General features: G+C 41.9%; 1 protein-coding gene across 1 annotated transcript in view; it reads right to left on the reverse strand.

The window, feature by feature from the left end:
* The window catches only part of HIPK3 (homeodomain interacting protein kinase 3), a 68,362-nt gene extending 45,171 nt beyond the window's left edge, over window positions 1-23,191 (reverse strand). The window contains exons 1-2 of the mRNA XM_080345222.1: window positions 23,098-23,191; window positions 7,351-8,446 (exon numbers count right to left, since the gene is read on the reverse strand). Of these exons, the coding sequence (XP_080201348.1) occupies window positions 7,351-8,444 (1,094 nt within the window). The 5' untranslated portion in view covers window positions 8,445-8,446; window positions 23,098-23,191. The remainder of the gene's footprint in view (window positions 1-7,350; window positions 8,447-23,097) is intronic.
* Between the last annotated feature and the right edge of the window lie 967 nt (window positions 23,192-24,158).

A 24,158-nucleotide genomic window follows, 5' to 3' on the forward strand; every position in this document is an offset into this window, starting at 1 on the left:
ACCAGCGACCACAGCCCTGCAACTTTAAAGGGGGAAAGATTTGTTAAGTGTCCCAATTAACTTGTAACGGCAATTCCTTACATTATCAGGACTCTCTCCTACTACATACTGCTGACAGTAACCATGCTCGCAAGCAGAGCAGCTGACTTTGAACACGCTGACCTTGAGCAAGCGACTGCCCTCGGCAGCATGTACTTCTGGCTTATTTCACCGCAACAGCGAAAGAGCCTCACCATCTATAGTAGTCTCGAGTCTCTGGCCACCACCCCTGACTATTTTAAGATATCCCAATACACTTCAGTGATGCACGGTTCAAAGTGATAGAATAACATCTGCTAGCATGTTGAAGTGCAAGTTGTTTACAGAGGCATTTTTAGCCTGTTCTGTCACTTCCATGACAGAAAACTCAATATATGAACAGAGCTTTGCTTCCCGTTTAAACATCTAAACCCTGAAATTAAAAAAAAAAAAGCAAGAATTTTTGGCATTGTGAAAGGAGGAAAACCAAGACATCCCACTCCAGATAAAGCTTATTTAGAAACTTCAAGTATGTGACAGTAATGGATGGACTTGAAAGAGCAGTTGCTTCCTGAGATGTCAGTTTTGCATGACTTCTCCCCTTGGCCATCCCTATAAAGAAAATTCATATTAACCTGTATTATTATTATTTTAAACATATGTAAATTGTATGTTGATCTGATGTTAAGAGAAGGAAAATCGACAAGTTACTCAGCTACAACAGATGGGTCATAATAACCCATCCTGTCAACAATTGTAACCTACAAAAAGAAACATTCAATTTAACAAAAACACTATAGGGAGGTACTGTCAGTTCGTGTTCTCTGGAGTCCCTGGAGTGACAAGGATGACATTTAATCAAGTTAAAGGCCAGTGTGGAAACAAGCCTCTCCAGGAATTGACAGCCACGAGATTTTCTTTATAATTTGAAGGAGTGTGCATAAGAAAGAGGGAGAACAACATAAATTTGGAAACGGGGTGGTTGGGGGTGGCGGAACAGCATAAATTGTTGGTGGTTTATTCCAAAACTAGGTATGAGGCTGAAAAAGTAATAAATAAAAACCGTCTTAGTGCAACAGGCTCAGAGCCCGCACACAGCAGCCCAGCCCATGGGCCATAATTAAGCCGCAGATCTCAACCACTTTGTTCTTTTTCCAGAACCATTTAAAGCAGAAGAGATCACACCGGATCAAATCACTCTTGTGAGCTGCAGCAGAACCGACTGGGCGAGCGAACACAATGTCAGGACCACGGGACACAATGATTATCAGTCTTCCTCCATCCTCTCTGATCCATCGTGGGAGGGAGGGTGAGAGGAGGCGAGGGGGCAGAGCCTGCTCTCGTCCAACAGGAATCCATCCAACAGCGATTTTTCCATCTCCCTGAGCTCCGCTGCAACACTAGTGACATTTGGCATTTTGTCTGGAACAACTCTGTTGATTAGCAACTATCCTTAGATGGAAGGCTGGAGGGAGGGTATCACTGTCCGATTTGGGAATGAGTTGACTCCACTGAGTGCATCTACTCGCATCATTTGCTTTTTCCTTATGGGCACATCGCTGAATAACTGAGATCGTATTTTACTGCTGTCACCAGCGGAGCTGAAAAACATTTCCAAGCCACAAGCGTCCTTTAATAACCAGACACCTTCCATTCTGCCAGCATCACTCGAGTTGTCCATCAGCCTACTGCAGGCTCAACTGGTGGCCCATTTTACAGGGAGATCAATTCTATCGCTTCCCATTCATTTTGTTTTCCCAGTGAATTTGCCTCTGCCCAACAGCATATGGACCACTGGATGCCAAGAGAAGTATCCTTCCATCAGGAAACTGAGTGCTCTTTCTCAAAACATATTTTCAGTAACATTTCCAACTGTATTTAACAGCAGTATAATGTGATGAAGCAGAAGTTTTCTTGGGAGACAGGAGGTGAAATATCAGAAATGTAACTGTTGGGGCAGCTACACAGGCAACCAGAGCAGCGACTTCAGCTCCCTTCGGAGGCTGCATTTACGGAGCACACAACGAAGTAACACACTCGCTCCTACATCTGCGATAGCTATGTCTAAGTCCATGGTATTAGAAGGATTTTGAGTGATGTTTTATAAGGTTTACAGAAGTCTCGTTTTCAAAATCCTGTCTTTTAGGAAGACAACTCCAAATTTAATCAATATGAAGATGATTCTTGAAAAACTTGAAAAACAATTAAGCAATAACTCCTCCCAAGCAACTGTGAGCCCGAGAGATCATGAAGCTCAGCACACACAAACGCTGCTATAGGTCTCCCTTAATGATCTATGCTCAATGTGCACTGCAAACATGGCAAAGTGGTTTATGAATTAAGTTGGTGCTACAGTCAGGCAACAAGTGGGAGAAGAAAAGCACTGGAGAAGTTTGGGGCTTCACCATTACCAAACCCTGCCACATAGATGTAACCATTAGATGGAACTATGCGTCCTTTAAATACAATTTTATCCACTCTGAAATCAAGCTCCTTAACCACCAGTGTTACAGACCGCTATTTCAAAAAGTGGAAACTATACACAGGTTTCAACAGATGTTTCTCTGGAAAAAAAACTCCAGGAGGGAGCACTAGAAGAGAGGTCTTCTGTGAAACCAGATGTAAAGAGTTATCTCTGAACGCAAAACACTGATGTCATTGCTTCTCATGGCAACAGAAAGGAAAGTAACTTGGGTCTTGGAGGCAGATGGGCAGGACAACCTTGACCATTATGGGACAAGAGCAAATGGCCTCAAGTTGCACCAGGGGAGGTTTAGATTGGATATTAGGAAAAAATTCTTCACAGAAAGGGCTGTCAGACACTGCAACAGTCTGCCCAGGGAAGTGGTTGAGTCACCATATCCCTGGAGGAGTTTAGAAGATGCGTAGATGAGGTTCTTAGAGACATGGTTTAATGCCAGTGTTGGGTTAACAGTTGAACTCTATGATTTTGAGGGTTTCTTCCAACCAAAATGATGCCATGATTCTATTCTGTGATTTCAGATCACTTGGCTCTGTGTAGGTCACTGCTCCTTGGAGCAGCCATTTCAAAGCCCTTCTTCTCAGACATGCTTCCCTAAATACGCATCACCTCAGGAGAGAGGCAAAGCAAAGAGCAATGACTTCCAGAAGGAAACACCATGCCCTGGGAAGGCTTTCTGCCTCACCAGATGAGTGCAAGACAACAGACTTAGAAATGAGATAACTATGTTGATTCCCTTTCTCCACAGCCTGTGCCATGTGATAAGGGGAAAAGCAGCTTTTGATTTTGGATGCAACACTCCCCTTTTTGCAATTTGGGGCAAAAGGAAGGCCATCGACATACTTATCATACCATTTCCATATATGACAAAAAGCTTGATCACCTCCGGCGGATGTAAGAGTTATTTCTTTTCAAAATGTATACACTGCTGAGTTATTCACCTACTTAGATCACTCACAAAAGGTCAACAGTCCTAACATGTGAGGCCAGCAGCAAAGAAAAGGCTTCAAATACCAGATCTCTCTAGCCCACAGCTATTAAAATCCAGACCAACATAAAAACAGCATGTAAGCACAGACACTGTCTTTTAGGGAGTGTTTGGAATAACATCTCATCTTTAAAACAAACAAAAAATAATCTGTGACTTAAGACAGTGTGGTTAGTATTTATACATATCCATACTCTAATTTCTAGCAATACATAACAGCTAGGAGTTTCCAAATGGTAATGAAATGTCAAAAAGTATTTTTATACTTGTTGCTCTTCTTTATACTCTTCCTTTCTCTTTGCTTGACAAAGCTGAAACAGGAACAGGAAAACATCAAACTATTATCACTCCATCCAGCTTGTCTCCATTTTTCTGCTGTTTACACCCTTTTAAAATTCAATTAGTCTTAATTTTTAATGATTTCTCCTCATAGAAAAGCACTGTAATGTCTCCAATAGTCATCATTATGTCCCCTCTTCTTCTGCTATAGACTAAGGTAAGGCAGCCCATTACACATCCACCTGGCCGTACTACATTCCCTGCCCTAAATCCTAATCCCTTTAGTACTTATTTTTCCACTTCGTTACTCACTTCCTCTTAACGGATGTTAAATACTGATACTATCATTCAAAATAAAACCCATAACATTAGACTTTGTGGCACTCTCCATTCTCATGATAATTACCTGAGGACAGTCCCATGAAAAAGGAAAAAAAAAAAGACTAGAAAATTAAAAAACCCCACATCACACTAATCAACACGATCCTTTTCTCTTTATTCACTTCCACAAAACTTCTTGAAGGGTTTCTCTTGCACTTTCCTGGCAGCCACTCTCATCCTACACCGTCGTTCCAAGGCATTTCATTCATTACAGGTAAAGCTCATGACAACACACATACAGCTTGAACGGGAACGATTTTCAAAGACTGTATACAAGAAATAGAGATGGGATCATGCTAATAAAAGAGGTGCAGTAGGGAACAAGCATTTTTTTAAAAAACATCTCCAATCTGAACTCTAATTGGATTAATTTAGCTTGAAGCTTTAAATAAAAATCTATTTAAATCAATGTCTTCTTGCTAAATAATGTAAGCAAACACACAGCACCATGGAGCTTAAGGGGAAGGAAGGAGAGTTTTCAATGTCCCAACTGCTGCTCAATTATTTAAATGGTTTGTTTCAACATGTCATAGTCAAACAAGTCAGACCTGTACTAGCACTCCCACCCTCTTCTAATACAAAAAACATTTAAGTACAGTTATATTTTATGAAGTAGTTCCTTATTTGATTGACAAGAAGCACAATCTCTTGCAAAATAAATTCCACCACAATACAATATATTCTCTGAAGGCCCTTCTTATTCCTCTTTAAGGCTCTTCTCTTCATATTTCCCTGGCATCATCTATTTTGAGACCTTTAGGATAAAATCCCTATTTTCTGATATTATTTACACTGGTCAGGTGCTTCCAAAGCACTAAAGTTTGAGAAAGTGCATGCCAAGCTACACAAAGTTGACTTCAAGCACACAACTGGTAGGGAGCTTTGCATCCACAATGAAATCCAGTATGCTAAAAACCTTTGCAGAAGTAAATATTTTTACAAGTAATTTTTTTGCTGAAAATAATTATGAACTATAGTATTTTTTTTCCAAAATTAAGTTAGTTTCAAAATTATCTCAACCAATATTTAACTTCAATATAACACCAAAACTATTCATATAGGTAAGACCCTAACCTTCTTTCTTTTTGTATATCCTTTTTACTTTCAAAAAAGTACAGACTTATATTCTACTTTACAGAAGGATTATAAAACTATACAACATAAAAGAATATTGTTTTCTACTGAATAGCCTGAATATTTACAAAGCACTTAAGTGCAACTCAGTAACTAGGAAATTTTAGGTGCACATTATATGAGTCTATATGAATATCATTCATCATCATTGAGCCAAGACAAGAATTTACACCCACGAGTTTTATTCTTGGGGGTGGGGAAAAAAAAAGAAAGATAATATTTTTTAATCTAGATCCACAACGAACCTCGCTTAATCACACTTCAGTGCATGTTATGTGATATAAGCACCCAAAATGCACACAAGGTGGCAAGGAGCTGCACATTGATCTCCCCAGCATACAGACCTGCTCAACCTAGTAAGCATGTCAAAATTCCATATATAGGTGCAAAGGAACATCAACCCAAGTAAAACAAAAATACAGTTAAAATTTTCTATATGGGCAACTGAATAATCATAGCAATATGATGTTTAACAAGCCGTCTGAAACAGAAAATACAATTAGAAACTAGTTAGTTGAGAACCAAGTACTAGAATAGGACCACCCAGCCTGGCTGTCGGCAGCCACCCCCTGTGGCCATTCCTGGGCGGCAGGAGGGAGAAATGGCAATAGTTCACAATAATCTGCAATTGCTTCAATGAATAATCAGCCAAAATATGTATTCTCAGACCACACATTTTGAGTATCTAATGAATTAAGGAATGGTACAGAACAGGTGATGCTGAGACATTTGCATTTGTCTAGAACCTCACAGAATTCATGCCACCTTTTCAAGACTTGCACGTTTATGTCCTGAGGGGCCCGAAAATACTGTATCTTGAGTGGTGTACAGCTATTACACCAAAATGAACTCCTGAGTTACTTAATTGCTTATTTCCTCTCATAGACATTTTTGTATAATGTATATATGCATCAATTCATATGGTTTCCCAATTTAGTTTGCTGTTGATGAACTCTGTGTAGTTTTTAAACCCTTAGCTGCAGTTTGTAATTAAGAAATGGAGAAATGCAGGTGATGAATTAGAATATTTTATATGAACACTGCACATGAAATGTTCTTGTTTACAAGCTACAGTCAAATAATAGGTTCTTCTGGCATGAACTCCAATCACTAATTTCATCAAGCCTAAAACTGTGCTGCACAAGTTTTTATTTCCAACATGAATAGCTGCAAAACATTTACAGTTTTCTTCAAATTACTCATTGTCTTAGTTTATTCGCTTTTTACTGAATTTGCAGAGACAGGCAATACCCAGGATGTACTATTGGCCAACGATGCAAAGCAAAACTGAAAAAAGTCTTCAATCAAGACAAGGTTTAGCTTATAAAGAAAACAAAAGGACCTCAGATGCTAAATACTAATAGCATTTACATGTCATACAAATTGGACAACTAAACAAAGAAAGGATTCAAGAACACCACCAGAAATCTACCTCCATTTTGAGGCCAATGGAGAATGCAACCATGTGCCAAAATGACTTTAAATGTCTGTCTGGTATCACCTTAAACATGTGAGTATCCTATCACTAATGCCAGAAGTTCACTGAAGCCCACAGCTGCTGAAGCCGCTCAATCAGAATTGAGTTTATAAAAACTAGGCAAAACATTTACAAGTGCTGGAGGAAAAAAACAGAAGCGTTTACATAATCTCTGGCAATAGGATATAAAAATACGGCATTTCTAGTACACTGTCCAGCTGCTTACAGAAAAAAACTCATCACATTAGCAAGGCAGGAAAGGCATCCCAAACAAGCAAGCGAAAGCTAATTTTTTTTCTCTTCTCCTTTTTAAAAGTCTCAGAGGTCTCAAAATAACAGTAAGTGATGAGTTCACAGTACAACACAAAACATACTTCCTAGAAAAAAATAACAGTATAAAAATATTCAAAGCAAGTATTCATATTTAAACCAGTAACCAACCACAATCTTAGTATGGCCTTCATTCCTAGATGGTCCTTATGTTTTTGAAATTATTAGTTATCTGGAAGAGTAATTATTTAAGCCATCAACTTTAATAAATGCCAAAACCCTGTTGCATTAAAAATCAAAAACAAAGGAAAAGACACCTACCTGTAATACCGAGATTGTAAGTAGGTTGAACAAATAGTCTTTGATACATGGCTGGCAGACCCAAAATCTATTACTTTAACCCGGTAAGGCTGCCGAACAGGATCCACCAACATAATGTTCTCTGGTTTGAGGTCAGCATGGATTAAACCCAGACTTTTTAGTTTTTTCAGTGCAGTGGCCACCTGTTGCAGAATAGGCCGTATTACTTTCAGTTGCAGAGGGCTGAATTTGTTTTGTTTCAGGAAGTCGTATAGGTTCTGTTCCAACATCTCAAAAACCAGACAAGTATGGTTACGATGCTGAAAGCATTCGTAGGCTCTCACAAAGTTAAATTCATCAGCATTTTCAGTACTCAGTCTCGCTAATATGCTCACTTCTATTTGTCCTTGGCGTGCGTACGAAGGATGATTCTTCAGGATTTTGATTGCAACAACCTCATTTGTCCCCCTTTTCCAGCACTTCACTACTTGTCCAAAGGTCCCTCGTCCAAGGAAATCAAGAACCTCGTAAGTGTTTTTCACAGAGCACAATACCTCATGCTGTACTAACTGGTAATCGCCATCTCCGCTTGTACCACTTTGTTTTGAAGTCGCAGCCGTGGTCACAACCGTCACCGGGTTTCCTACGTTGGTTTGCAACATTGCAGGCAGGATGGACAGTTCATCGACAATCTGCATCGTGCTGCTTTGATTATCCAGCTCTTCGCTCTTACGCTTCAATCCACATCGCTGGGGTCCTTCCAGGATATCTGACCGGCTTCCTTGCGTCCCAGTCCGAGGTGCCTCCAACTGAGCTTGCTGCGCCCGCGCCGCTAACGCTTTTGTAGCACCTGCAATATTTTTTAAAGCAACAGCATTTGACTGCAACAAAAAGTTCTGTCCTCGAGGTCTGTCAAACGGGTTTTTAGTCTGAAAGTATGTACTAACCCTGTGGGGAGAAATTCCAAAGTTTTTACCATTCACATAGATTTGCGGGTAGGTTCCTTCGTGGTACACGCAACTGCTTGGTTCTAGTTTTAGTTTCTTCACACTACAAAAGGCACTTGACTGGGTTTGATAAACATATGGTGGATAGACCAAGACTTGTGAGGCCATACCTACAGAGGAAGAGAAAAAGAAAGAACGAGTGAGAACCCTGCATTCACATTTCCAAGCTTTGCAGCATCTTCCTCTTCTAAAAACATCAGGACACGAGTATATTTTCCAAATGAGCTAGCCTACAGCTATTGCGTATTTAGTTTCTCATGGTCAAAAGCAAGGTCCTTGTGCGTCACCAGTACACACACTTCAGCATGCAGGTGACAATGTTTCTGCTGGTGGCACAGGGCAGGACAGACAGCCTGCAGCAGGCCACTGCTCATCATTTTTCAAGCAGGGAAACCACACTTCGTGCTCTTAAAAGCTCAGCTTTCAGTTAAACACCCCCAGCATTCCTACATATAAAATTAGCATAGCGTTCAGTACTGTAAGTTAAATAACCAGCTCAAATATTTATCAATGATGATGTAAAATAACTTAAAAGCTCTTTATTGTGAGCCAATTCTACCTGTGACACAAGGTATCTGACCTACTTGTTGTAACCACAGGCTTCTGAGAACAAACGGATGAATGACGCAGAATTTCACAGCGATGAAAGTGAAAGCAATCAAGCCCTATGATGAAGCCCAAAATACCTTACGGGCATGCACATGTTCAACTTTCCAGGCAAATTTAGGTGTACAGTAATCTAATCCATTCGCAAAAGGCAGGTGCTTTCTCTAGGTTATATGCTGTCCTGTTGCAGAAGTTCACCCCCTACAACTGTGTCACTGAAACACAGAGGTACCATGTTTTTTTCCCACACTTTAATTCAGATTTGGAAATTAAATATTAGCCTCATACTCTCAGTCATCCCAGTTTCATTAGTTGGGCCACAGAAAACATGCAGTCTAAAGCAACCTGTTAAATTAACTATGAATAATGCTCTACAGATCTACAAAATATGCCCCTGATCAAGATCATTTCTGAAGCCTGGGCTGATAATTGTACATAGAGATCTTACAGGGACAGACTTCCCACAGAAAATTCATTTCCAAGTAAATGTGAAGGGAAGAAAAAGAATATATTTTTCTATGTCTGTTTTCTATATTCTGTGTATATTTTTCCTATATTTTTGAACACTTTTTTCTGCCAACACAATTACTTCCTTGCTAAGGGAGAGGTGAAAGTTAGAATAAAAGATTATGGATAATTTTAACTTCTGAATTCCCAGTAAGGCTGAGATCAGAGATTCAACCTGATTGATTCTGCCTTCCCCGAGGCCATCGCAACCTCTCAGAAAGAATGCTCACACCTCAGAAATGGGTCACAAAGCAGAGTTTTGCGCAAGAGGAGGCAGTTTGCCAGCCCAGGAATCCCCAAGCACAGCAGCCCCATTCTGCACAGGATTAGTCCCACTGCCTCCCCAAATTCACCCCATGTCAGGACATCAGCTCTCAGAGAGGGATTCAATACTAATAATACTTAAATTAAACCACTTTTTCATACGAAGCACATGAAGATTCTGGCAATAGGTATTTAAATTGCAGATGAGTCGCATAAAACTTAAACCAGACATTGCAATGACTCTGATCAAACGAAAACTAACCAAATGTACGGCATAATTATTCTGAAGCTGTGATTTGATTTATGGAAATTAGCATTTAAACATCTTAAAAGTGATTAAAATAATCATACCATCACCTCAGTTTATATCCTATAATGGTTTCTGCCCCAGCAGCAAATTTCAAAGCTTTTTCCTTTCCAAAGCTGTTTGCCCAGAGCCAGAATATGTAGAAAGCTGGAGATGGCCACCAGCCAGGCTCTCTCACCACCAACCATTATGGGACTGTCACTAGTCTCCTGCTCCACACCAAGGTTTTAAGGCTAACTCTCAACCTCAAAACATGGGCAAAAACTCTCCAAGCTCTTGAGTCCTCTCCTAAATAACGTACTTCGTTACAAAGTGCCCAGCGCACAGCATAAGCGTATTACTGACTATGGGACTTACCCTCTCTGCTATGATGATTTTATTTAAATTGATCATTTATCCTAACTGCATGGGATAAACCTACTCTGCGGTGAAGGAGGTTTTTCGGAAGACATGACAACAACTCGGTGGGTGGGAGCAGAGTCCTCTAGCACAGCCAGAAGACCACTCAGATCCTCCACCAAGCCTGTTGGGATCACTGGGCTTCCAAAACCTATACGTTTTCTACAGCTCCTGCTATTCAAACCAGTCCAGAAGGACTAGAAGGACACGGTCCCTGCTTCCTCTTTAACATTAACTGCAATTGTACGAAACTGGGCTATCGTCTTCTGGGGTCTGTGTAATTTCTTACAGGCTTATCTACATGACCCTGAACTCCAACCACACTAACAGGTCTGTTCTCAGATAAGATGTGTTTATTGACTTATTATGAGAATATTTTTTTCATGGAGTTGCTAAAAAACAAACAAATACAACAGATTAAATACCTTGCAAGAACAAACTTTGATGCAGCCACGACAGATTGAATTTAAAAAGTCATATTTTACTCCTGAAAAGTAAAAACGGTCTTAGAGTTCATGTATAAGTATCTAATTTCTTACCTCTCCCTAAACGCTTCTCCCTTACACCCATTGTTTTGTCTTTTCCTAAGCATGGACTTCCAGATGCAATCTTATTTAGAGAAACTACAGTATCTTCATACAACCAATGAATAAAACACTTTGACAGGTTTTCCTGTGAAAAAGGAACAATAAAAGTCCTGCAGCATCCTGGGACACTTAAAGATCTCTGCCGTGCACTCATCTGCAGCGCTCAGAAGACGTTGCAGACCGAAGCTCACTCTTTACTATACATTAACACACGTGCAACTAAATACACCAGGACAGCATGCAACTATTCAATACAACCCGCTCCAGGAGGTCTTTGCTATGAGATACTACGTTTTTCCATAGAATTTATTCTTCCCCCTCTCTCAGATGAAAACCCAGCCCAACACCCTGAGAGCAGAGCTGCACAAAACACCTTAAAGAAAAAGGGAAAACACCATAACACCCTCTACTACAACAGCACTGCCATGTTGTGAGGGCTTTTTTTGGTTTGGGGTTTTTATGGTTGGGGAATGGTGGTGGTTTAGTCATTTTGGGTTGGTTTTTTGTTAGTTTTTATTGTGTATGGGGTTTGTTTTGTTGAGGGGTTTTTTTAATCTGTGAGAGGGGGTTACATTTTTTTTTCATTTGTTTTTGTTTGTTTTGATTGGTTGGTTGGGTTTTTTAGGGTTGGTGGTTTGTTTCGGACTTTCAGTTTTGGTTTGGTTTTACTATTTTTTACTATTCAGATTACAATATAATCCCATGTGTAACTACACTGGAAACAGTGAAGAGTTACTGTGTTGCAGGGTTGGTTTTGTTTTGTTTTATCAAGTCTTCCGGTAAAAGAAAATAACGCATTGCACATTTTCACCTACCACAGAGTGGATCTTTCTTTCCCTTGCCTTCTCACAAATCACTTCACTGAGTTTATACACCTTTCTGAACATATCGAGGGGGCTCCCGCTTCCTCATACAAACTGAAGCTTGTCAGACTACATCTCCATTAACAGTTCCAGCAGCACAATAAGAAAGGGACATGCAGAGCAAAGGAGCTGGTGTTAAAAAAAGCCCCATTCTGTGTTCATTTTGGGGAGGGTTCTTCAGCCTCAACATTCATGAGCAGCTGGTGCACATCGTCCAGTTAAAGTTCATTTAAAATAAAAACCAAGTGTGTGCACTACAAGTCCACTCCAGGATGGAAACCAAAGCGGGGTAAACAAAGCCATTAGATGGACAGAAAAGCTCAAAGCCCAGAGGACATACCACAGGCAGCCTCTGGCTACTGGAGCAGCTTCAGATTCAATTTTCAGTTTGAATCTCAGAGAAATATGTGTCCCCACACACATTTTTAAAGCCCTCTCCTTCACCAAGCATGAAACAACCATCAGAACTGACCACCACCTCTGACCACTCCTGGGCATCAGCACAGACAAGTTGAAGTTGGCTCTGGAGTTCTCTGGTTTGCTTTGCGCTCCAATACCAAGATTGCTGCGTCCCACCCCACATGGCCGATGCTGCACGTGAACACTGCATGGGATGCGGAAACAAAACCCTGGCTCAAGACACCTACCCATGATTATTATCTCTAGATAGGGTCCCTCCAAAGGAAACAAGTCTTCTTGGCTCTAAGTTTGAAGCAGAGAGAACTGGCAAGTCTGCGCTTGACTTATTCAATTATACAGAATGCATGAATTTTGATCAGAGTTAAGACCGAATTCTGTGCTTTCAAAGTACTTACAAAGTAAGGAAGTAAACACATTTTAAATTAGTAAATTCATTGTTTATTCTTTTAAATAAATAAATACAATTTCACAAATGATTGACTATAAACAGGAGCCATTTCACAGTTTGCCCCTCCCAGTCAAGCTTCTCTCTGTAGAAACTGAATAGAGAACCACGCAGATGTTGCTCGGTGAAATGGAGCATCTCTGGTAACGTCTTGCTAATGTTCACCTAATTGTAACAATGCTCTTTATTAGATTCTTAAAATCACGTCTCCAGCCTTCTCACGCAGTCCAAGGCGAATTCATAAACATGATCAGTTTGGCAGGCTGTAACAACCTCGAGAGGCACAGGCTGTTCTAGGCCTGACCACCATTAATAATTAACTATACACTGACATTTCCTCATGACAGAGTAAGGACGGGGGTGGGGGTTTAGCAGAGTAACTAGTTAGTAAAACCACCATGCTGGAGCTGATGAGAAATTTCCACACTACACCCTTAATTCTTCTGCAAAATAAACAGCCCCTTTTAAATGCCCCAACAAGCACATTCACTACACCGCTCTAGCAAAATGCCCAGCAGGCAAAGCCCAGCCAGTGGCAGTCACCTAATAGCATAGTTACAATTTAACTCAAGAAAACTTGTTTTCCAACTTCTTTCAAGCCTCAGTCAGCAAGAACCAGTTTCAACACACTTGCACCGTTCTCAAAGAGCAGCTGGGCACCAAGGGAGGCTTTCTAAAAGCTCAGTCCCTTCCACCAAATGCACAATTTGAGCAGTAGCACTTACAAAATGTCTTTCTTACATTATGCATCATGTTGACACTTGCTGTGATTTCTCTCAGGTTAAAATAAACAAATAAATTTCTTTTGATATTAGGTGCTGCCCACCCAACTTCTCCAATTATTTAGCAAATACAAAGCTGGATTAGTTGCCCTGTCTTTCCACCCTAGAAGATGCGTTATTACTGGTAGTAGCAGCACCTCTGTGTTATTGTTTATTTTGGACATGCAGCTGAACACGCTGTACCGATGTGAGTGCTTTCATACCCGTGAACTGTTCACCCTGAGGAATTCCCTCACTCCAGCTGTACGACTCATAACAAAGCACTGGCAACCGAGGCATCTCGCAATTTATACAGGAAAACATACCCACAGAAAGTACAAAGCATCAAGAGATACAAGCTCAGGGAACCCCACTCCTGCAGCCACCTTGAAACCAGCTCTGCAAACAGATCTCTGACCCCTGGGAGGGATGGAGCAGAGCAAAGGAGAAACCCTCGGGGTGTCCCAAATGACATGTGCCACATCAATTGTTTTCTCACATAACCACGGAGGCAACACTGCATGCACACAGACCCCTCCACAGAGGACAGCAGGATGCAGAGGCACCTCTGATGCCCACCAAAGCAACCAACGGCTCCTTCCAGGGGGAGCAACCAGGAGATTAATGATAAAAGCAGTGATTATTTTCTCTGATTAAAACCTGTAAGATATTTCAGAGTTCAGGAATTTTGGCCCATCATACGCCAACAGAATTGAGCTGAGCCGATGGCAGCCCTCGCCTGACATGAGACCTCAGTCCTGCAGAGATCAGCGGCGAAGGTTGACGCTGAAAGGCCAGAGGTTGGTTCCAAGCTTGGAGAGACTCTTGGTGAGAAGCAAACAAAATGATCCCATTTTGCAACTGTAGAATGCAGCTACTACCTGCCTGAGAAAAATGTTACAAGGCTGACTTTAGATTTGTGCAACATTTGAGAGTTTTTGAATCAGACACTAACAACGTTGCACTGATACCAAAACCTGAAAGTATAAGTTCATCTAAGTGTCATGCAAACTAGTCTCAATTGCACCCTTGTCTTAATACTTGGAAAAAGAACTAACACCATACACAGAACACAAACATATTTTATATAACATATCAGAGTGAACTCTTATGACTCAATGCTGTCATTTGTACCAGTAGCAGTGCTGAAGAATACAATCATTATATTCATACTTTCCACAAATATCAAAAGCTAAATCTTGTGATGCCAATATGACTGCAATCACCGTTAAAAAGACAAACGGAACAATACTTCAAGTATTTATTTTTCTGCTGGGCAAGAAGCTGTTATGCAACTGAAAAGCAAGCAGCATCAGCCACCAGCCCTGAATAAGAGGGTTTCCCAAATCAGAATGTGCCACCATCAACACAAACAGCACATTTCAACCAGCCGCAGCTTGGCCAGCCTAATCTCTTCTTTTAAAAGACTAATTCTTTTTGAACCTGAAAACAGTAGGCACACTGCAGAAGTCCCTAAAAGCGGTGTTTAGGAGAGCCCACACCTCCGAGTTCTGCACGACAGTCCAGCGCCAAAGGATGTATTCAAACAACTGCTACTGTCTGTTGCTCTTTTGGGCAGTTAAGAGGGATCAAGGTGAGTAGAGAGGCAGCACACAAAGTCATGCTTTTTCCATCACTGTCCGTATTTCCAGAAGATCTCACTACCTTACCTAAAGTAAAAATAAAATTGATAGAGGGGTTTAGCTCAAACTGTTTGTAAACCACCTGTTCAAATGCTGCACTTGAAAAAAAATCCCGCAACACTTCCTAAACAAATACATACATCATTTTTCCTTCTTATTTCCAATCATTTTACTTTACTTTTTTCTTTTTAATTGCTTAATTCTGCATTCTTAGCCTGCTGGGCTTTTGTTAGAATTAGAAGCGGACCAACCCAGCTAAGAAATTTATTTAGCAGTTTCATTTTAGAATATCTCTAGACAATATCAAATGCAGCTCCTATAAGAATATAAATCTAGATGCCTATTTTCCTCGTTGCTACTTCCCTATCACAGAACGGCTGGTCCACCAGAACAACTGCATGCCCAAGTAGGGGTCCTACTTACATCAAGGTGATTCTTCATCAAGTCCTCTAAACTACTCAAGGTGGAGAAGGTTCATTCAAAATTCTCTTTCACCCTCTAATAAGAGGAGATTTTCAGCTGGACAAAGCGCGCATCAATACAGCAACGCAAAATTACTGTTCTCCCCACAGCACTCGCACATTAGGTTTGCAACAGGGTGCACACAAATAACCTGTCAAGCTCATTGAGTCTGACCGGCGATGCAAAAATTTGCAAATCAAGGTCTACTGCACCAAGAGGGCACAGTTCAGGTGTATGAAACTGCTTTCTACACACTGAGAATTACCCAGCAGCAAGCAACATCGGGGTTAAAACTTAACCCACAGACAAGAAAAATCACAATCCCTCTTCCAAGAGGACCAACAAGAACTTAGTTATCGAGCAGTTACTGCCTAGATCATATTCAAATTTCTTCTGCAACAAAGAAGTTACAGTAAATAAGAACCTTAGCCTTTTTTTGTTTTCAATCTGACTTAACTATAAAAGAATTAAGACACCCAAACCAATACACTTCTCTTGATGCATCTTTTTCTGCTGCACTTGGCAGGTCAGTCACCTCAGCTACACCCAGTAACAACTTTCAAACATACACTTGCTGAGCTATATACACACAAACATACATATTTATACACACACACACACCCAGTAAGTACATATTTGAAATGTATTTTTGTATATACACACACAGAATGAAAACTCTTCAAAGTCTTAGCTGGGTTGGTTTTTTTTTTAGAGTATAAATTCCTTACTTAAAACTGGGTTTTTAATATTTTGCTTTTATGTAACAGGTGTTTTGCTTTCATTATAAGCAACATCATGATGATAGCATTGGTTGCTTACTGAAAACAGCTGTATAAATTAGACATGGCATACATAAAACAAGAAAGAAAGGAGGGGAAAATAGATGTTTACCATTCCTTTCAGATTTCTAAAGACGTGGAGGAAGCAGCGGTTCCTATGGGCAAAAATGAGCACATTAGAAATGCACATTCCCCCACAGAAAGCTCAGCCTTTTGCCTCCTAACAAACCAATAGCTATAATAACCCATATTACAATGTTTCCCAAAGCCACCAGTGCAAGAAATGTCTCCCTCTCCCCTACATGGAGGAAACGACTGATTTAACTATACAGAAAAACATGCAAAAGGAAAGGCAAGATTACAGGCAGCATATGAGCCCAATAATTAGAGAATAATACTGATAAATGTACCACAGTTTTTCCTCTGTTGTGTTCCCTTCCATATCTAATAACCTTTGTAGAATACACTTTCAACATTCACTCTTGTTTTAATCATTAAAACAAAGTTTAGGCATCTCTTCAAACTGAGTTTTAAAAACACATTTAGTCTCAAAGAGCTCCCAAAATACTTATTGAGAAAAACTCCATGTCCTCTTGCAGGGCCCAGAGCTGCCGGTCAAGAGAAGGAGTGAACCCACAGCATCACTTAAAAAGCCATAAAGAAAAGGTATTCAAAAAACCCTTTAGAATCTCATGAGAGCAATCTGTTCTTATCAGACTGAACAGCAATTAATTTATTGAATCGCAGAATAAGTTGATATTAATAGATAAGAAAAAAGCTGTTTGTCTCCTCTTAAGAAGGCCTGATACCAAAGGCCTTCCTTCCAAAGGCCTTCACAAGTAAAACCTCAAACAGTAAAATTCCTTTATTAAACAGATTCAAGTGCTGAAAAATAAAGATCTTGTGAGAACCTCCTCTACCCCTATAAATAGTTTACATCTTCAAAAAGAATCTGTGGAAAAACTTCTCAACTAGAACAGGCAGATTTTAGACAAGTAAGCATTCTAATCATTCCAAAAAAACAGCATAATTGAAAGGAAAGGGGTAGGAAGTAGCAGATGACCTAAGTTTCTAGGAAAACACAGGAAGGAAGAGGTTTACAAGGCAATGATGCACGTTTAACAGCTTTTCAGTCAAAAAGGCAGAAAGACATCTTACAAGAAACAAAAAGCCTTCTGGAAATTGTGCAAGTTCCACCAATTGTTGTGTACCAACACAGGCACCATACAGAAGAGGGAAAAAATGAGGACAATTTATTCAAACTAGTGAAATAAGGTAAAGGTGAAGACACCATTTTTGTAAACACTGACAAAGGACCAAAATGAAGGAGTAAACAATGAGGACTGTGGAAAAACGTGAGAAGAAATGTGGTTTTGTATCTACACATGAAAATGATTTTTGTAAAAGTAAATTGCCAAGGTTTCAGGTAGAGTTGTGCATACACATAATTTCTACAAATACCTGATTCTAGTGGTTATTCTTACCTTCCAGAGCGAGCTTAAATCATCACTAAGAAAAATAAAGCTTCTTTCTTCCCTTGTAATAAAATTTGTATCAATTATCAGTATTGAAGTTTGTTTTCTCTCTGCTCTTTCGCATTTATATGACAACCTTCTAATTCAGACATCAAGCCTACGCAAGCAACTTTCTGTGGGCAGGAACTTGTTTCGGTCAACACCGGGGAAAGGTTCGGCCATCAGCTCACATTCAAGGACCCCAGGGAGCAAGTCTGCAGGGGTTTGGTCACACTAATAAAAGCAGCAAACATCTTTGCAATGAAGACAGTCCAGCCACACACAAAGCACAGCTGCACCAGTCATCACAGTCCCAGATTGAGTTCTTCTAGGCAGCAGTTTTCCTGCCCAGGGAGCAGTTTTGCTCTCTCCCTTTATCATACTTCAAGACAAGGTGAGGAGACCAAATTCCATCTCACGATTCACCTTCTTCCATCTCACAGTTCACCTTCTTCCCCAGAGTTAAGTAAAACAGAAGCAAAACTCCTAAAATAACCCAAAGCAAGTTTTCTCAGGTACCTGACACCACTTGCCCCAAGGCAACAGCAAAGCTTAAACTTGGCGATAAAAATCTTGTCTCACCCAGCAATTTAAATTCTCTCCAGTCTCATGTCTTGGAAGTTAAAAGTCCTGGTGGACACACAGACACAGCTGCAGGACAATACAGCATTGTGACCTAAAAAAGTACCATCTCCAGCACAGAAATCATAGAATGGTTTGGGTTGAAGGGACCTTCAAAGCTCATCCAGTGCCACCCCTGCCATGAGCAGGGACATCTTCACCAGCTCCGGTTGCTCAGAGCCCTGTCCAGCCTGGGATGTCTCCAGAGATGGGGCATCCATCACAGTCTCCTCCTTTAACGATGATTTAATTGGACTCCGCACAAGTATTAAGACCTGAGCTTTCTTGTCCCAAAATTCTTCCACCACTTACTCTGCATGGGCAGCTACTGTGGTCTTGTAAGTATTTGGCAAGTAATGTTTATACAAATATGAAGGCATCTTCATTTGGCAATAACTGAACTTTTACATGAAAAGCAGTAACTGTATTTATTTTGTACCATGCTTTAAAAAGCACTCAAATAGTTGTCTAGAATTGAGGAATTCTTTTAGTAAGAGTAGAAAGAGATATGAGTTTAAGATTACTGATCTTAGAAAGACTTTTTTTGATAGGAGTGTTACCCATAACATGCAATAATAATTCTCTGTATATAACAATCAATTTCCCTTTTTTAATATTGATATAGTTGCTGTAGCTTTGATGATACTAAATGTATAGGAAAATATTTCTCTTAGCTATTTTGTCTTCAGATATTTCACTGGATGTTATTTTATTACAGTGTCTTGGAACTCAAATTTAACATTTTTCCAGGCTTCATCCTGTTATACCCAAATATTGTAGAGCTAGAGAAACTGCCATACTCCCAAAAAGGAATATTTTCTAACCTTTCCTGAAAACACAAGGTTAAAAAAGACTAAAAAAAAGTTTATATAATGCTGGGATTATGAAATATGTAAAGTTAATAACATAGGAAGAGGTATTTTGAAATTAAACTGATTTCGAGTCACTGAATAAGGACAAAAAACCAAAACAAAACCACACAAAACAGACCTAAACTAATTGAATTAACTTGCTTAAAATCACTCCAGTTATCTGGCTCTTCTTCCATTTTCAAGCAAAACTGCTAAACTGGAGATTAATCCCATTTTGACAAAAAGTTACCCTCTCTCAAAATTGAAGGGGAATATTAAGACACTGTATGAAAATAGTGATATAATATGAAAAAAGTAATATAAAACCACAAAAAGATTATTGCCAAACTGCATCTAAAAACAAGACTCGCACCAACTCTTACCATGTTTCCCAAAGTTAGCTAAATTGAAATAAAACAACTTAAGAATTAAAGGGGGAGGGGAGAGGACCTGCCCTGTAGGAAATAACTACATGATCACATAAAGTCACAGACTAAAACCCACTTTCACAATTACATGTTGTTCATCTGTCATCCAAAAGTTAGTGCCTCTGAAGAAAGACATAACTTCAGTTTCTCTAGAAATCTGTACAAGAAACAGAGGCTCTAACTTCAAATGGTCTATAGAGGGAGGCAGGGGAAGCCGACGATAGGTAACAGGATTTTCCAGGCTTTGTGCTTCATTGTAGGTGACTTCAGGTCAAATAAAGGGTGTTCAGTGCCCGCAGAAGTCACAAAAGGTAACCCATTGCTAATCTATTTCATAGCACTTGCTATTGAAAGTTGCTTTAAATATAGTTGGCATGGTCATTCAAGGTGCACTGCACACCCACCAGCCATCTCAAATGAGCTCCGTGCTCAGCCTTCTGAATTCTTCATATTTGGGTTCATGTGCAACCCAGAGTTCTGAAATAGTTTCAGATACCTATAGATCCACCCAAAGAATGAGCTTTTCTTCTAAGACCTGGATTGAAAGTAATACGTATTTTCCACTCAATCTCCAAATTTCAGTCGAGATCTGAAGAAGTAAAGGTAATATTTCACTGACTCTTAGGAAGAGACATTAATTTAGTAAAAGCTCCCCAGCATGGAGCTCAACTCCAGCCTTATTTTCAAAGGCAAAAAAATTTAATTGTTAGACCAGCTGAATACAAGTATTTGACCAGCTGTGAGTTTACATAACCCATCTACAGGAGCTTCACAGTGTCAACGAAGAAGCACTAAGGATGTTTTCTTCATCAAAGTAATCCCACGCCAAGACTTCCAAAATTCTCCCGTAACATCATTGCGGAGTTGAAGCAATTCAGAAACACAAAAGGTACAAACAAGCTTTTTCAAGGTGCGAAAGGTGGATAGAATTTCACAAAACCAAGCAGTAAACATGTAATTGAGGAGCGCTGGCATTGCCACCAGGACACCCAACTTCCCTGCTTCTTCTTCCCTCAATTGAGAATCACCAGTTGATTCTCAGGCCCGCGCTACCCAGTCCATACTTGTGCCAGTCGATGAAGCAGTTCACCTCAGCTGTAACGCTTTTGCATACAAATTAAATCGTTATATTCTGCGAAGCTAAGGCCTGGCTAGCAAAATATATTTTAAAAGTATAGATGTTCTCTGCTTTTTTCTACAAAGTTCTGTGCAAAAGGCAATACTGCCTAAACTAACTATTCTATACGTGCGCAGCAGTCGCATGCCACAATACCTCACAGATCTCACACGGCAACAGAAACATTTAGCTCAACTAAAAGAGGTTTTCCTTCTGTATTTCACATTCTTCCAAAATACATGTTCAGCCTCGAACGACAGCGCTGTGCCCGTGACCGATGCTTTTCTTCCCCCTGACACACATAAGAAAGCCGACTACAAAATTCCTGTTTCGAAATGCACCGCTTTGTCAAAAGGATCTTTATTGCTACAATCAGCACACTGGCAGAGTGGAAAATACAAGAAAGAGAATACAAACTGTTAAACAGAAAACAATTCGGAAAAACAGCAAGAGCACAATCCCTTAAAATAGTACAGACAGGCACGTCCCTAAACACACAAGCTCGGGGAAGCGGAGCCCGACGTTCCTACATGTTTAGGTTGGGATTTTCAGGAGAATTAAGTACAGTTAATTCTGTTCTACCCAGGAGCTGAGTAAGCTGACCCTATGCCTCCCACCACCTTTAACAGACGCAATCAATCCGACAGACGTTCTTTGGAAAACGCCTCCAAAACAACATTTGTTTTGAAGCAACTGCTGTAAATGGAAGCACGCAACACGAAAAGCAGCACACGCAAATTCTGATATTTCTATCAGTTGTGTCAACTTCTGTAAGACGAGCTGAAAGCTCAACTCTCCCTCCCCACACCCTGTCTTTGTCTCCGGCATCTCGTTATGCAGGAGCCAGTCTCATTTCCCCGTTTCTGTAGGTAGTTGTTTGAAAGATAGGAGGGAGGAAACATGCAAACACAAAGACTCAAACAAAGAAAAATTACAGGCACCGGCAGAGACCCCAGGTTAGGGGCGGCCTCCCGAGCGATTTTTTTAATGAAACTTCACCCCGTGTGACAGAATTCCTCTGATTAAAGTGTCCTCAAAGCCGGAGAGCCACACACCAGCGCCACAACCTGAATTAGAACACCTAGGCAAACGTATCTGGGAAAAAATCATTTACAAGCACAAGCCATGCCACACCCTGAGCAAGCAGCAGAACCCGCACAACAACAGAAGTCACTGCTAATACATGCATTAAACGAAAACTCTCTCTAATTCCTGTTTTACATGATTATAAACACCATCTCACTGTGTGCTACCATAAATGGTTTGCGGCAGCACAGATAAAGCAGCCACCGCTGTTATATCAGTATCAGTTTTCTCCTGGTAAGTCCACGCTAACACTTTGCTCTATTTATTTGCGATCTCACCATGCCACTTCATAATACAGTCTTGACCTATTTTCCAGATGCTTAATTAATCTCTTTGCTGGCTGCCACACTTACTAGACAGTTACTGTGTGAGTTTTAAACTTAGCTGATAGAAACCTTTAACAATAATTCCATAACAGAGCTAATTTGCTATGTCAAAAAGTAAGTCCTCAGAGTCCAGCCAAGCTTTCCTACTTTGTGTGAAATCAATCAGAGCACAAACTTTTCGCAAATGATGTAATGGGAGATAATACTGGGGAGGGGGGGGAGGGAATAATCACAGAAATATGCAGTGTTATCAACAACTGCAGCTTTACTTAATACAATTGCCTCTCGTGTTAATAATATGTTTTCCCACAATTGAAAGATACTAAAATAACAGAAATAAACAAGGTTATACACAAGCAGGAAGATGCGAAAGCATCAGAGAGCCACATAATTTCTGGGAAGGCAAGGCTGGGAGTCTCAAAACAACTTAGCAAGTTAACAAAAAAGGAAACCATCGCAGTTTTGGCACCGATGTATTAAGTCAGACGCAACAGTTAGTAACTGAAGTATACCCTCAAAAGAAAGATATTTGTATGTATGTAAGCACATAGCACTGACGACTGAGGGCTTGATGCAAATACATTTTAAAAAAAGAAAACCACTATTTCCTATAGTGTTAGACACACGCGAACGCATCTGCCAGTTTTATAATTGACACCGCAACAAAACAAGAACCAGAACAAACCCAGCACAATCCCTGCTGCAATCATCATTGTGTTAAAGCCACCAGCAATAACCCCCTCTGTTTTTACAGAGCTCGTTCTTGGGAACTGACCAGATTTCACAGCGCCAACTTCCTTTCCAGTTGTTTTTATTTATCCCGGCCCCTCCGCACCACTTGCTCCTCTACAGCGCAGGGGAGCGAGTCCCGCTGGTCTCTCCTCGGGGCTCGGGTCCGGCCGGGGCTACGAGGAGCCACCGGGGCGCGGGCAACCGAGAGCGCGACCCGTAACGGGAGCAGCGGCCGCCGCGCCCGGGCGACCCGAGCACACCGTACAGGGAGGCGGCGGCGGCGCGCCCGGGAGGGGAGTGGGGCAGGAACGGAGCCCGCCTGGCCCCACCGCCGGTAACGGGCAAGGCGGGCAGCCACGCCTTCCCCCGGCGGGCGGCGGCCTCGCCTGGCAGCTGGGGCCGCGCCGGGAGGTCGGGGCGAGCGCTTCCCCGCAGCGGGGAACGGGAAACTTCGGGGACGCTGCGCAGCAGGCGCCGTCGAGGGTGACGGGAAGGGGAAGCGGCGCCGCCCGCTCCGGCAAGGGCAGGGGCGCACCGAGCGCAGGCGGCGCAGCACCCACCGCGGGACAGCGAGGGGAGCTCAGGCCCGGCCCCGCGCCCCGGAGCCCCCCGCGGGAAGGAGGCGAAAGCCGCCAGGGCGGGCAGCGCCCCTCTCCGCCCGGCGGGACCGGCCCCGCTGCTGTCCCGGCCGCTCACCTTCACGGATCGGGCCGCGCTGGCGTCCGAGCTGGAGCTGCCGCCGCCGCCGCCGCCCTGGGCATGTCCGGGAGCGCCACGGGGAAGCGCCGCTCCGGCCGGGCTCAGCCTCTCACCCCCGCCGCTCCTGCCGCCGCCGCCTCGGCCGCTGCCATCTTGTCCTGGCGGCTGGGAGGGAAAAGCCCCAGCTCAGCCCGCTCGGCAGCCCGGGCCTCCGCCTCATCTTCCCGGGGAGGGACCCAGCCCGCCCCCGGCCACCGCCTCCTCCACCTCCTCCCGCCTCCACCGCTGCTCTGCCCGCGGCGGCCTAGCGGCGCCCGCCGCCGCCCATCGCCCCGCAGCGCCGGGACGAGGCCCCGCCGAGTGCTGCGGAGGGGGCCTGCGGGCCGCGCCGCACCGAGGCCCCGC

The sequence above is a fragment of the Nesoenas mayeri genome (genome assembly GCF_963082525.1).
Source record: "Nesoenas mayeri genome assembly, chromosome: 5".
NCBI lineage: Eukaryota > Metazoa > Chordata > Aves > Columbiformes > Columbidae > Nesoenas > Nesoenas mayeri.